The following is a 15,056-nucleotide window of genomic DNA, read 5'->3' as shown; positions in this document are numbered from 1 at the left end:
CTCAAGAATTTCAGTAATCCTGTCTGTACATAGCTAAAGGACACATCACAGTCAGTATGGAACTTTTTGCTCACGGCAGAAAACAGAAACCCCGGCACATGGCATTGTTACATAGGACACATAACTTTAAAAAACCCTCAAACTTCATAAACTATCTGCAAACTGCCAGCTTGGAAATCTAGCACAACCCACAATACACAATTGCTTCGTATTTTCTCCTGTTGCTATTTAGTCCATACATCTGCAGGAAAACACACAGGACCCTGCAGGTAAGTGTAATACAACGAGACAGTGGTTGTCAAATATGTTTTTTTATTTTAAATTACTTTCTATAAACATTGTCGCTTCCTTGTTAGATCTGACCTGCCACACACAACATGGCTGCCTTCTCCGGCCGTCTTACGTGACGTCACAAATTACAGCCCGCGTTCATTGGTTGCAAAACGGTCCTTTCTATTGGCTGACTATAATAAAAACAAAAACAAGAGCCTCTCTCGTGTGGCGATTGGTCGTCAGTAATCACCTAGCAACACTAATTGGCCGGGGGGAGAGGGGCAGAGCGTGCCCCTGACTACTAAGCCGTGTCCATAGACTGGGCTCCTGGCCGCACCTCCATGTGAGCGCGAAAACTGCTGCTATAAATAGATACTAATGGCTGCTGTGTGCCAGTACGTGTAATACATGACAAACATGGCTGTGCAGAGCTGTGCCAAGGTTATTATGCTTACAATTACCCGGTGATGGTCTGTAGTGAGGTAGTTATTGAAGGTTTCCAATCCACTTGCCTCAAATTATAAAGTTGGTATTGGACTATGTAAGGCTTGTTGCAACAGTATTACTAGGGCCCGGATTGACCGGTAGGCTACTGCCTAGGGCTCAGTGAGCGGGGTAGGCAAGGCGGAGGGGCACCACCCGGCAGCCTCTTCTCCGCGCTGTCCCACAGACGGGCGTGACGTCATCACGTCCGACGTTGTGTTCAGTGAGGAGCCACCGAGGAGCGGTGCGACGGAGAGGAAGACAAGATCAGAAAGGAGAAAAAGGCAATAGAAAGGTATGTAAAATAACGGAGGTACACTGGCACATAGGGTGAGGGAAATACGAGAAATGGGGAACAGAAGTATGGAGGGCACAGTGTGAGGGGTCATGAGTTCAATTCCCAACCATGGCCTTACCTGTGGGGAGTTTGTATGTTCTCCCTGTGTTGCGTGGGTTTCCTCCGGGTGCTCCGGTTTCCTCCCACACTCCAAAAACATACTAGTAGGTTAATTGACTGCTATCAAAATTGACCCTAGTCTGTCTGTGTGTATGTTAGGGAATTTAGACTGTAAGCTCCAATGGGGCAGGGACTGATGTGAGTGAGTTCTCTGAACAATGCTGCGGAATTAGTAGCGCTATATAAATGAATGATGATGAAAGGGAGCAAGTATATGGAGGGCACAGTGTGAGTGGAATTAAACAAGGAGAGCAAAATGATTATGGAGGGGAAATAAACAAGGGGAGCATAAATATGGAGGGCACAGTGTGATGATGAAGCCGGTACAGTATACTAAAGGGGAAACAGTGTGAAGGAAGAGCGAAAGTGATGATGAAGTAGGGCACAGCGTGATGGTGTGGACATTTTTTTCTCTTCTATACTTCTCAAACTAATTTGCCCCAATTTTTTTTTTCTAGGGGGGAGCTGTGACAGCTTGCGCAGGCTCAGTGTGTTTGCACTGGGAATACAGGGAATGAAGTGAGATCATACTGAGGACTGAGCAGAGTTGGACCGATAATAGCAGCCGGGAGGGAGTGAAATAAACATTTTTTTCATCAGCAAACGTGAGTATTAAAAAGTAACAATTATAAAAGATTATTGAAAAAAAACTCCTATTATTAAAATAGAATTATCTCTATTGTAATAATGTCCACTTTCCAGTCTTAAAACAGTGAGAAATCATGGGGTGGAGTACATTCTCTGGGAGTGCATGTTACATACAGTACTAAATTATATTTACATTCATATAAGGGTGCTGACCTCTGCATGTTCTATGACTACTGACTTTACACCTACTGGGTGAAATCTTGTAAAAATATCACATGCAAATAAATGGATCAAATTCTACCATATATTAAAGTATTGACCTGTGATATGGGTAATACAAGAATATGCAAATACTAATGGGATGATCAAACATGTCCATATGCTTATTGCTTTTTCTGCACCAACATCGTGGGAAAGGCCCTGGATTATAAATAGACCAGCCTGCTGTTAGATTTCATTATGTGGCGGAGATTCCTTCAATCTGGATATGGTCCATAGTCCTCTATTATAGTTATATGTATTTCTGTATGTGTAGAGAATACTGTATGTGAGAGAACAAAAAATGTATTTGTTTATATGTGGGGAGTGGTCTTTTTTAGGGGCTTAGTAGATAGACAGCTACAGTCAGCTGGTAGGGAAAGTGCTGAACTCTTGGGAAATTATAAGATGTTAAGGCTTAAGCATAGTTGATTAGTGCTGTCCCAAAGTAATCGGTATGTAATCTCTTCTATATTTATGAATGACTGTTACAATGCCAATTTTAGTTGGGGGCAATGTGTACAATATATATTGTATAGGATTATTAACTTTGGTTTTGTTTGGATTTAGCTTCATCCATAATGATGGCATTTTTAGCAGGAAAATAGAATGTATGGTATAGTATAGGTAGTACAATTGCTATTAACTTTTCTTATTCTGTAGATAAACTACAACATAACAAGTAAGATTGGTTTGGATTCTCCATCAGCCAGGATGTATAAGCACGCTTCTGGGTCTGCCAAACGAAAGAAAAAGAGAGAGAGGGAAAAGGAAGCACTGAAACAACAAAAATTGATGCATCGTTTCATAACCCCGAAGATTCCTACAGTGTCTTCTGAGGATCCTGAACCAGAATTTGATACACCAGGAACTTCTCAGTGCAGTATGACTGCACACATGGATACAGGTAAACAGCAGGATGCTTTGCCTGCCAGCTCTAAGGAAGCCTCCAATACCACAAGCATGAAGTCTGGACCATCCCGTGACATAGGAGCAGCAAATGTGCAACAGACCTCTTCTGCTTTCTGTGAAGAAATTGCAGATCTTCAGATCGAGAGCATTCAGAAATTGTCTACTGTCTTGTCAAGATCACAAGATACATCCAGAAAATCCATGGAGGATGATATTGTAAGTTATTCTCATGATCCCGCTGAATGGGTACTGGATAATAACACAATCGAATCCATTAGAGAATATTTTTCCCGCAAAACATTAAAAAATACTTTGTCAGATTTTTCAGCATCCAGGAGAATCTATTCTGACTGCACAAGACTTCTGACTCCAGATCTCTTTTGGAGAAAAAAAATTAATGGCGAAAGTGTTCACCGCGATTGGCTTATATACTCTGAATCAAAAGGCACTGTATTTTGCATCCCTTGTAAACTATACAGCAGTGTATCGCATGATCTTGTAACATCAGGATTTAATGATTGGAAAAATGCTGAATCAAGATTTAAGGACCATGAAACCTCAAGTGATCATTGCAGCTGTGTAACGAAATTCACACAATTAGCCAAATATAGTTGCCGGATAGACAAAACCCTTGCTTTACAAATGAATAAAGAACAAAATTATTCGAGAGAAGTTTTAAAGAGAGTTGTTTCCGTTATTAAGTTCCTAGGGGGACGTGGTTTACCCTTTCATGGTATTAATGAGTTATTAGGTTCTCCACAGAATGGATGGTTCCTTGGATGTCTAGAACTCATCGCCCAATTTGATCCTTTCCTTCAAAATCATATCAAGCAATATGGAGGAGCAGGAAGTGGAGTAAGCAATTACATGTCCTCCACCACAGTTGAGGAATTTATTGAGCTTATGGGAACTAGAGTTTTAGATACAATAGTCCATGAACTCAAAAGGGCCAAATATTATTCTGTTATTGTGGACTCCACTCCGGATCTCAGTCATGTTGAACAACTAGCAATAGTTGTGAGATATGTGAACAAGGATAAACCAGTGGAGCGATTTTTAGGATTTGTGCCAATGCATTCCCATACTGGAGAGCACTTTGAAAGCACTTTACTATCGGTGCTTTCTGATAAAAATATTGATATCTGCAACTGTCGAGGACAAAGCTATGACAATGCCAGCAATATGTCTGCTAAATACAGTGGCTTGCAAGCAAGAATTTGTGCAATCAATCCTTTAGCACTGTATGTACCTTGTTCTGCTCACTCACTCAATCTAGTAGGAGCATGTGCTGCTGATTCTTGTCTAACAGCTGTGTCGTTCTTTCATTTCTTAGAGTGCCTTTACACCTTTTTTTCTTCATCAACCCATCAATGGGAAATACTCACTAAACATCTCTGTAAAGCATCTGGACATCTTTCCATAAAGAGATTGTCAAGCACAAGATGGTCAGCTCGTGCTGATGCTACAAATGCATTAAGAAGAGGCTACAGGCATGTTGGTGATGCACTCAATGAATTGAAGAATTCAGAACTACAACCTGCGAATGCTCGAGGAGAAGCAAGTGATCTGGAAGAGCAACTTAACAGATTTGAAACTGCCATCTTGCTTGTTGTATGGGGAAACATTCTTGAAAGGTTGGATGCAACAACTAAGACTTTGCAAAAAACAAATGATTGTATTGATGAAGTAGTGAAACTCTATAGTTCACTAGAGGATTATGTGCAAGAAATTAGAGATTTGTTTGACACCTTTGAAGCTGAAGCTAAACAAATGACATCCAACCATTTTTATCGAAGTGAAGGAAAGCACTCAAAAAAATGGAAACGTTTCCATGATGAGGAAGAGAACAGTAATGAACCCCATATTACAGCAAGAGAAAAATTCATTTCCAATACCATCAATGTAATAATTGATCGTCTTACTGTGGAGCTGAATAAACGACACAAGGCCTATGAAATCATCAATAGGCGATTTTCAATTCTTAAATCCTCTGGATTGCCAATAAATGAGCTGCGAAGTTTGGCAGATAATCTGCAGAACAATTATCCAGACGACATTGATGATTCTTTTACTGAAGAATTTATCCAATTTTCTTCAATGTTGCCTGAGGAGAGTAACCCATTGGCAATGAGGCAGTATATAATTGACCATGATCTTATGGATACTTTCCCCAATACTGAAACAATGCTGCGTATTTTTTTATGTATGCCTATTGCTAATGCCAGTGGAGAGAGCTCATTTTCCTGTCTAAAAAGAATTAAAAATGAAAGCAGAACCACCATGGGCCAAGATCGTCCATTAGCACTATCTTTGCTATCTGTGGAATCGGATCTTGTTAAACAACTGGACTTCAATGACCTAGTGAATGATTTTGTAAAAAAAAGACGCAGAATAGCACTATAGAAATGAAAGGGGGATGCTATATTTGTTAAAAGTAATTGAATTAAACTGTATAGTGATTAGGGTTTTTTTTTTTGTATGATATTGTTGACATTTTCTCCGATATCAGACGTTTAAAGTTAATAAAGCTTCGTTTGTAGAAGATTGTTTGCAGTGTGTTTTTATGTCAAGAGTTAAGTTACGAAAAAGTTTGGGTTAACAATTTCTTTGCTTTAAATGCCTTATATCAGGCAAAGTGCAAACATTGTTTTCACTTTGCCTAATATAAGGCATTTAAAGCCATTAAATAAAGTTGTGCAACGTTATTTGCACTCTGTTTTATGTAAAGATTTAACTAAAAGTTAATATTTTTTGCTATAATGTTATTTACATCTTTTCTAGTAGGTGTTAAAATATTCTATGCTTTAAAAAAAATATATAGTGCTATGGATTTTTTCAGGGAGAGTGGCCCCAAACCAGTATCTTTACTAGGGTCCCATGAGGCCTAAATCCGTCTCTGAGTATTACACATAAAATGTTCACTGCAATTACGCTATAATTTATTTTCTACAAATGTTAACGGTTTCAATTAGAAATCGGCAATTAATAACTGAATAATTTTGCAATTGTACGAGCGTCAATTGAAACATGGATACCGCCCTGTGTCATTTTGGTTATGACAATGTTCCCCACATCTCTGTGCCATTTGGTCCAGGCTCTGTCCCCCACCTCTCTTTTGTCACTCATGCTTATCCCACAAAGTCTGTCAGCCCCCTGCTCATGACCTCCACCCTACTCCAACTATATATGTCTCTTCATAATATCCAACTGTGTCTTTCAGATTGGGGGATTCTGTTCAGGCAGCAGCTACCCACTTGTGCTCAGGATAACCAAATCCTCCCTAGACCGATAGGTTGGCAGAGTGAAGTAACAAGTGCCATAACTTTGGCTTATATTGACTCATTTAAAAGTCTTTTTGTTTTAATCATTTTGAAGGCATACATTTTACATGGCTCCATCCATTCCCCTTTCTATTTCCTCCCTAACGTCTGGGAAAGGCAAAAACGGCGGCTGCTTTCAGTATCTGAAGGACTGGACATTGTCCTGCGACAGTTCCTCTCTTGTTAAATAGTTATAGCTTACAGTATCTCCTACTGTGTTTAATTCACATTTTTTGTCTTTATTTATACTGGTACTTCGGTTCTTTGTGTTCTTTTAGTGCTGAACCCTATTTTATGTTTTGTTTTAAAACATTTATGAAGAATGTAAACTTAATATCATGTGCTTTACAATTGTTCTAGTAAGAAACGGCAAGAAACATCTCTTAAAATCCGCACTCTTACAAATTAGTATTCTGTTTTGCACAGAAGTTAAATTCTTAACATATATATATATATATATATATATATATATATATATATATATATATTTATATATTTTTTTTTATTAAAATGTAAATAAATAAGGTTTGCCATGTTTCCTTATATTATTTAACAATTCTAGTACAATATCACAAGATGAAAAGCGGTTTGGAGCTATCTTCTCATGAATAGTACACATCTCAATGATAACCGATAGAATGAAGATAAATCCAGTGGGTTTTTTTTAGATGTAAAATCCTTATACCCCATATTTTATTGGGTTGTTTTTGTTTTGTTTTTTATTGCTTTGCCAAGGGCGCTGAGCAACCTTGCACCGGACCGGCCTCTAAGAAGGCAAAAAAAAAGTGTGTTTGCTTCTGGTTTTATAAGGAACATTCTGTTCCTCTTGCTAGAAGAGGAATGGTAACATCAATAACAGCTAGTTAACATCCAAGGGTTGTGAATGTTTTAAATGTGGGAAAGCCATTTGTCTTATATGAACATATATAATTAATATGAAAAGTATCTGATTACTAAACATATTAACAGTGAAACTAAATGTGAGACTTCACTTTGCTGTCACCCAATGAATATGAAGATAACAGGAGTTGAATATATTCCATCCACCGTACGATTGGTAGCTAAATGTGTGAAAGAGGTAATCAGGAAATCCTTGTGTTTTTTCCTTTCCCCTTTTTTTTTTTTTTTTTTTTTTTAAATATACATGAAAATGTAAATAAGTTTTTTTTAATTGCATATAATATTAATATCTGAACTACAATTCAAAGTTGAATTTTTTTTTTTTTATCTTTAATTCATAATTATAATATGTATATTTAGAAATATACAGAAGATATACAGGTGTTTTTTTAATCTAGTATAATGGGCTCACTTATATTTATTATTATTATTATTGGTATTGCATGGGCTAATTCATCAACCCATGTAGTGCTGTTTATTTATTTTGTGAAGGCATTTTAAATGCTGTGACAACCTGCTTTTATATATTTGAGGAAATTGCGGAATCCGAGAAACATGTCAAGTGCACTTTATTATTGATTTATCCCACCATTTTGCTATCGCCAGCAATATATTTGAGCTGGTATACATTATAAATGGTTCTAGTGCCCAATATATAACAAATGGAACGGTCTATATGGCGCTTCACTCAGTGTGCAGCTGAGTATGTGCACTGAGGGGCCACTACCCCTCTAAAATACAGATAGCCAAAGATATAAATGTGTATATATACATCAATCGCTCCCCTAATGACACAATAGAATGTGTGGTCTTCTCTACATGCAAGATGTCGACCAGGAGAAACCTTCTTGTCTGTGGACTGGGTCACATGACCTGTATCTACAAAACAGACTCACAACATAAATTGCATAACACAGTGTAGTATGTAAACAATGATCAACAATACAAAAATGGTGAATGTAGCAGATCTACTCCTTTCCACCATGAAAGATTATGGCAACAATGTATCGGTAGGGTGATGGGCACCAGGTTCGCCCTGAGCTATGCCAACATATTCATGGCTCATTGGGAAGAGTCATGGGTGTGGACTGGGCATTAGTATGGGGCGAACCTGGTACCGATACATAGACAACAATTTTTTTGTTTGGAGAGGATCAGAGGAAGATTTGAAAAAATTCTCTTACCATCTAAACGCCAATAATTCAGGGCCATCTTTTCCATTGGGCATGATGGGCAGCTGCCCGGGGGCCCCACAGGCAAAGGGGCCCCATAGGCACGGCTCTTAATGAGAATAAATAATCCTGCAAAAGAATAAAAACCTGCAAAATAAACCTACAAGGGTCACTGAGCAAGTACATCTATCTCTATATATCTATATCTATATCTGTATACATCTATATATCTATATCTAGGGGCCCTGGTGCACTGCTTTGCCCGGGGGCCCATAATGTTAAGATGGCCCTGCAATAATTCACATATTGAATTAACCTTTGAGTGAAGCAAGTCCAGTGTTCACTTTTTGGACATAACAGATGGGCCTGCAAACCAAGACCTATAAAAAAACCCACAGATATCATCAGCTATATAAACTATGACAGGAATCGCCACCTTACTTGGCTCAATAATATACCCCTGGGTCATATGAAAAGAGTGAGGCGTATTTGCACAGAGGGTCACATATTTATTGAACAAGTTAAAGATATGAAGTTAGCTTTCACCTCTATGGGGTATAAAAAAGAGTTGTTGGATAAAGCAGAGAGTGTGGTGACGTTGACTAATAGGAAGAATCTTCTAGCCCCTAAAGTGACCACCTCTTCTCAACGATCGAATGGATATAACTGGGCTTTCATTTCTCGACATCTCGCATGTAGAGAAGACCAAATATTCCCTTGTGTGATTAAGGGAGTGCTTGATGTATGGATACACATTTATATCTTTGGTTCTAGTGCTGGCCAGTTTTATATCTCCCACTATTCCTAGGCGATCAAATGAGATAATGTAATACAGGACAGAAAACTCTAAGCAGAATACTTGCAGCTGTCTTGTTTGCAGCAGATTTGGGGTCTCCGCTTATTGCTACTGTGGAGAGCACTTCGGACTTATTGGGGGTGGTTTTCTGGCTGGTGTCTTGTGAGCAATTCGGATTCTGTTGCTGCTTACATCTTCCGTCTGAACTGTAGGACATGTATCCCTTATTAGAGCACGTGGTAATCTACTGTGCTATTATCCAGATCCATACCTCTTATTGCCTCTTTTCTCTCCTCATCTATTTATGCTATGTTAACTGCTATCAAACAGGGATACTGGGCTGATGTTGAGTTATATGTATGTGTTACTAAAATAAGCTCTAAAAAGCTGCACATTAAAATAGCTTATTTACGCCCATATGCTTTCCAAACGTAAGGAGGCGTAAATACATAATCTGCATACGGACATACCCAATTGTCTCTAGGAGTTGTGCCTGATTGTTTGAACTGGACATTATATACAATTCTATTGGTACATTGTGTGGTTATTTTTCCACTTCATGCTCTCCCAGGATCTCTGTTCATTGTAGGATTTACATAGTAAGCACAAGGTCAATATATGTGTATGTAAACAAGGGGCCAGTGTATGTTAATGTATGCCTCAGCCTGCTTTTTGTCACCAAGCTTTCAGAGTTTATTCAGATATGCATAATGCCACAGATGGCCAGCAACCATTTGTTTATTGCCCCAGTCCACTGATGCTAAAGATTGGAAAAGTCCTTTGTTAAAGGACCATATGAATGTAGGTTTATTCCTATAGAAAAAAATAATCAAAACAATACTTGCCATAATCCATGTTTGAGGAGACTTTTGTCACTGGTAGAAACAGCCACATGATATGTGTCACATATGTGATCTGTTGGCCATTATCACTAACACAGTGGTCTTGCCAAAATTGTCCTGTGAATTCCAAAGTTTGGTTATATATCTACCTTTAAAATCAACTAATCAAAATACGTGTGTTCAAATGGAAGTTCTTCAGAACAATTACAAGATTTACAACATACATGTACATTAAATGACATCTCCCCCAAATTCAATATTTAGCTATAAAATTAAACTAAGATATTGGCAATTTATACAGAATACATTTTAAGGTAATGCTAGGAAAATAGATGTAGAACTCAAAGATTAGCAGTCTAAAAACTTCTCATGGATAGGAAGAGTTAATATAATTAAAATTAATGCCCTACCCAAAATATTATATTGTCTATGTATGCTTTGTTAAGAAACCAGATTTATCTGGGCCAATCCTACCCACTTCACACTGACTGGCCACCCAAGGATGCCTTACTGTACCAAGGAAGCTTACCCAGTACCTTCTATGGTTCTTAAGGTCCCTCAGACAAATGCAGTTAGAATGTACAACAATACTTTTATTGTAACAAAAGCAAGCACTAAAATATTATATACAAACAGTAAAAAAAATGCAAAGCAGGTTTACCACATTATCTCTCCCTTACCCCAATAGCTTAAGGATCTTCAGTCACCTGGATGTCCTGACTTGTAGAATCCAAGTTCTTCTGAGCAGATGTACCAGCTCAGTCCAGCAGAAGCCTAGTCCTCAACGATGGAGATCTTCCCAGGATAAAATCCAAAACCAGCACAACTTCCTTGTCTCACTCTATACTCTGTAGTTTTCCCATCCTAGACCCCTTTCCCCCTCATTAGTTGCCATTTTTGTGCCATTAAAACTATATATTTTTTTTTTATTTTAAACTCTTTATTTTGAAAAGACAGCATGTACAAATAATAATCAGCAAAATAGAATGTTCAGTTATATAACAGCAATACGTGAATAAATAAAAATGACACCAAGAACACAACATATTATATGAGAAGGGGGGAGGCGAATGGGAACAGCGCCTTTCAAGGTATGTGCATAAACCACAAATAGCACTACAAAACAGACTTCTGATGAACATCGTAATGTGAGGGATCAGACTGATGGACGAAGGTCAGTAGTTACAGGATAGGAGAGATACGGGAGGCAACCGAGAACCAAGGTTCCAGATGGGTGCGTATTTGTCTGCTTTGCGATGAATACTTTTTTTTTTTTTTTTTTTTAATTGAACTGCTTGCCACACTCTTGGCCATGGTGGTACTCGTTATTCCGAAGACTCTAATACCGACAACGAGTATATAGACAAATAACCCCGATTACTATGAAAGCAACATGGATTAAATGCAGACTTTAAAACAGACAGAGGACATTTCCGAAGACACTGTCATCCAGACTGGTAGAAATTGCGAGCATACTGCATGCTGGCACTTCACTTTTGGGGCTACCATTACATAGCTTTGTGTCATCTGCAAAAAAAGGCATGTTTTTCCTTCAATATCAGAAATAATATCACCAAGCAAGATAGCAAAGAGGACTTATCACAGTACTTATTATTGGTGTCCCACTGATAGCCTCTTGTTCTTGTGAGTGCATTCCATTTACTACAAATCTGTTGTCTATTCGTTAACCGATGTTGTATCCACTCAACCACCTTTAACCCAAGTCCTTCAATTTGGAGTAGTGTCAAAGGTCAAATATTATTTATACGTCTTCCCAGTTCAGTTTTATTATTCCTAAACTACAAAGAGCCCTCTATGCTCTGACATCTCTTACACATTCTATTACTTATTTTAATCCAATTAAAAGGAAAATGAATAAAACACAAGTTTGTGTTTTAAAATAAAACGGTTTGTTTATTACTACTGACTATGGTTTTATCCTTACACACTAGAATGCGTGACTGTGATTTAATTTGGTTGTGACTTCTAGAACAGTTTTAATTTTGAAGAAATAAAAAAGATTATTTGAGCTGTAAGTGTCCAGATTGTTGGTTAAGAAATAGAAGTATTTTTATCCTTTGTGCAATCAATTTATTAAAATATCATGTGTTCAACTGGAAATTAAAGCATGAAGAATCACAAAACCATGGTGCGTTTGGAAGGTCACACCGGTTATCACAGGGTAGTCCCCATCTGTCCAACTGAAATCTTTAACCCCTAGTTTTGGGGTGTAGCCTTTGGAGCAAGGCTTTTGTTCTCTAAAGTAAAAAAGAAAACATGGTGGAAAAATGTAGTAAGGTTTTATTCTTGACGTATTCCCATGGTGAAGGCTGAAGACAATGAGTGGGTGCTTGAGGATCAGCGCTTAGGAGAGACACGGATGGCGACGTCAGCACACGACACCACCCTACACATCTTCACCCTCAGTAACACTCATGGCTGCATTCTGCTAAACAGTTCTGATTTTATTGAAAACTAAATGCATGACAAAGATTAACGTGGCCCTTTTAAAAAGCAGAGTTTTGAAAACAAGGGAACATAAACATTGGGAGGAGGGGTGAAGGAAGGTGGATTTGAAATTAGGAACGTGTTCTTTTTTTTACCTATTCAGTATCACCCTGCCCTACGACTGTATTATCTTAGGGCGGGCTGAACCCTTAGTCTGGTAATTAAAGATCTGAAATTATGTCTATTGCTCCACTTTCCTGCACTCATGCTCTGCGATACTCTAATATTTCACACTGTGGCAGGCATTGCATATATAACTTTGCTCTAACGTGATGCACAGATCCTATACATGTCTGAAAGATACTTTACAGGCAATGTTGGCAGAGTGTATCGGATCTTGTGCAACGAGAGGTGCAGAACGTTCCATGTAACATTAGCAGTGCAATTACCTAACATTACCTCAAAATCAATCGAAAGTTTCCCAAGCTACCACCAAATACTTTGATAAAGCTAAACACCTCCACAATAATATGTACAAGCCCCCTCTTCCTGTAAAAAGACTGATTAGCATTTAGATCTCTAATAAGATTGTGGGTGATCATCCAGTTTGCTAGTAGCCCAGAACATTGTAAATAAATATGCTTTGTACAATGAGACAGTGGGACTTCAACTCCCAGGATGCATTGCTGGACCATTTCATAGGCCAGTGGTTCCCAAACTGTGCGCCTAGGCTCCCTGGGGTGCCTTGAAGATCTCACAGGGGTGCCTCGGCCAGGGCCAGTGGTAAGCAAGGTGGGGGTCTACCTGGTAATTATTTTGGCTTAGGGGTGCCTTGAAAAAATTTTGTAGACCCTAAGGGTGTCTTGAACTAAAAAAGTTTGGAATCCACTGTCATAGGCCATAGACATGCACTCAGTGACTCCTAGACATATTGTAAAGGTAGAATGTTCCAGTATGTTCTGTCTGAGCAGCAGAAACGAGGAATATAGGTGTCAGCAAAGTTCTTAATAAGACCTATGGACATCATTGTGCTGCTTTCCTGCCCCCCAGTTATATCAAATCAAGGTGGTGTGTGGGTAGCCAACATAGAGATTAATCCAGTCGTTTGATGATTAGACCAAATGACTCAATTTATCTTTTGGCTAAGATCAAGTGTAGCACTGTCCTAGGAGCTACTCGGACTTTGGGCTAAGATCAGGTGTAGATGCCAATGTATGCAGTTGGGCTTAAAGCCACCACGTGTAGGCGATGGGCTGTCATGAGGCCAGCGGTGTTTGGAGCCCAATGTGCCTCCGGTTTGGGCAGGACCGGCGGTGCCTGAACATTCACTGGTGATGGGTCTGCACCTACACCCTCACTGTGGACAGAGTACGACACAAGCCCTTTTTACCTCCCCACATCACATTTTATTTATTGGTCCTGGCCTATTGGCTGTTCCAGTAAAGTTTTTCATACCGACCAGTCATTAGGCTGGGGACTTCGGGCACTTATTTATATGTGGACATATAGCACTTATCACTAAGCATTTTTTTTTTTAGTGTTTTTTGGTTTTGTGCCATTTTTTTTGTAGGCGTTTGGGTATAGACCCTTATGGGCGACCATCTCTCCATTATTTAAGGTTCCCTCCCTTCTTCTGTGGGGAAACTGAAGAACCAGTTCCCCTAGGGAAAGCTTCAACCTACCAATGGGAGAAAGGGGCCCGTCTAAGCCTTTTTGTGGAGGTGGGCCTTTTAAGGGGCATTTTTCCCTGTCAGAGGCCTTCTGGCTCCTGGGGGACGGGGAGTAACGGGGCCTTTTCCCTTTTGGGAAGGGTCCCAAGCCCCCAGCACAGTCACTGACTGCACTGGGTGATTTGACGCACGCAACTTGGGCTTCAAATAAACAAAAAACAAAAACTAGGATAATGGACAGAATACTTTAGCTCTCTGGCCATTAGGCCAGTTGCTTGAAAGCCTGGGATGTAGTGCACCCAGAATAGCGACTCAGGGGGTGCCTGAAATCAGTTGGGGAGTGGTGACCCTCACTTGACAGTATAGCAGTGTGCACGATTCCCACTTTTTAGCTACACACTCTTTGCACTGGCCTTTTAGCTTGACAGGAAAATGTTTATAATTCCAGCCGGAAGGCTGGGGCCATCTTAAACTGTAAATTCTTATTTAATTTATTTTCTAACCTTGTCTATCACTGGCACTTATTTCTATGTTTTTGTTTCTCATGGATTGGCGAGGTGCAACTGCCAATATGGGTCCCATCCCCAACGATCAAGCGGAGGCGGTGTGGCCCTAGTGGAAGAAAACACCATCCCGTACTATCAATTAAATAATAATGTATATGCAGAAATAATCATCAATCAACATGGCAAGATGTCTAGATTGAAACACCATGGCTAGACATGACGATTGACATAGAATGGCTAGACGCTGATTTGAAGTTGGATGGCTAGACATCTAGGGGTAAATGTATTAACATGCGGGTTCTTCAACACCCGCGAGTTCAGCGTCTTCGGCGATTAAATTTAAGCGGCGCTGCATTGTAAAGGGATGTTTCCCTTTACAAGGCAGCGCCGCTTTAAATTTAATCGCCGAAGACGCTGAACTCGCGGGTGTT

The 15,056-nt window shown here is 39.3% G+C and overlaps 1 protein-coding gene and 1 long non-coding RNA gene across 2 annotated transcripts; one reads left to right on the top strand and one right to left on the bottom strand.

Annotated features, from left to right (window-relative positions):
• Positions 1-98: 98 nt before the first annotated feature.
• Positions 99-1,033, bottom strand: LOC142095015 (uncharacterized). Its single transcript, XR_012677732.1, has 3 exons — positions 729-1,033; positions 364-464; positions 99-241 (listed from the first exon to the last, which is right to left on the bottom strand). It is a non-coding gene; the product is annotated as an uncharacterized LOC142095015 (long non-coding RNA).
• On the top strand, positions 964-5,513 carry LOC142095014 (zinc finger MYM-type protein 1-like). The gene is made up of 3 exons (XM_075177714.1): positions 964-1,051; positions 1,672-1,818; positions 2,723-5,513. The coding sequence occupies exon 3, from the start codon at positions 2,774-2,776 to the stop codon at positions 5,372-5,374; it is 2,601 nt and encodes an 866-aa protein (XP_075033815.1). The 5' UTR covers positions 964-1,051; positions 1,672-1,818; positions 2,723-2,773; the 3' UTR covers positions 5,375-5,513.
• The last annotated feature ends 9,543 nt before the right edge of the window (positions 5,514-15,056 follow it).

This window comes from Mixophyes fleayi, chromosome 6 (genome assembly GCF_038048845.1).
Source record: "Mixophyes fleayi isolate aMixFle1 chromosome 6, aMixFle1.hap1, whole genome shotgun sequence".
NCBI classification, from domain to species: domain Eukaryota; kingdom Metazoa; phylum Chordata; class Amphibia; order Anura; family Limnodynastidae; genus Mixophyes; species Mixophyes fleayi.
The sequence above is the reverse complement of the archived record's forward strand: the minus strand, read 5'-3'. Positions and strand labels throughout refer to the sequence as shown.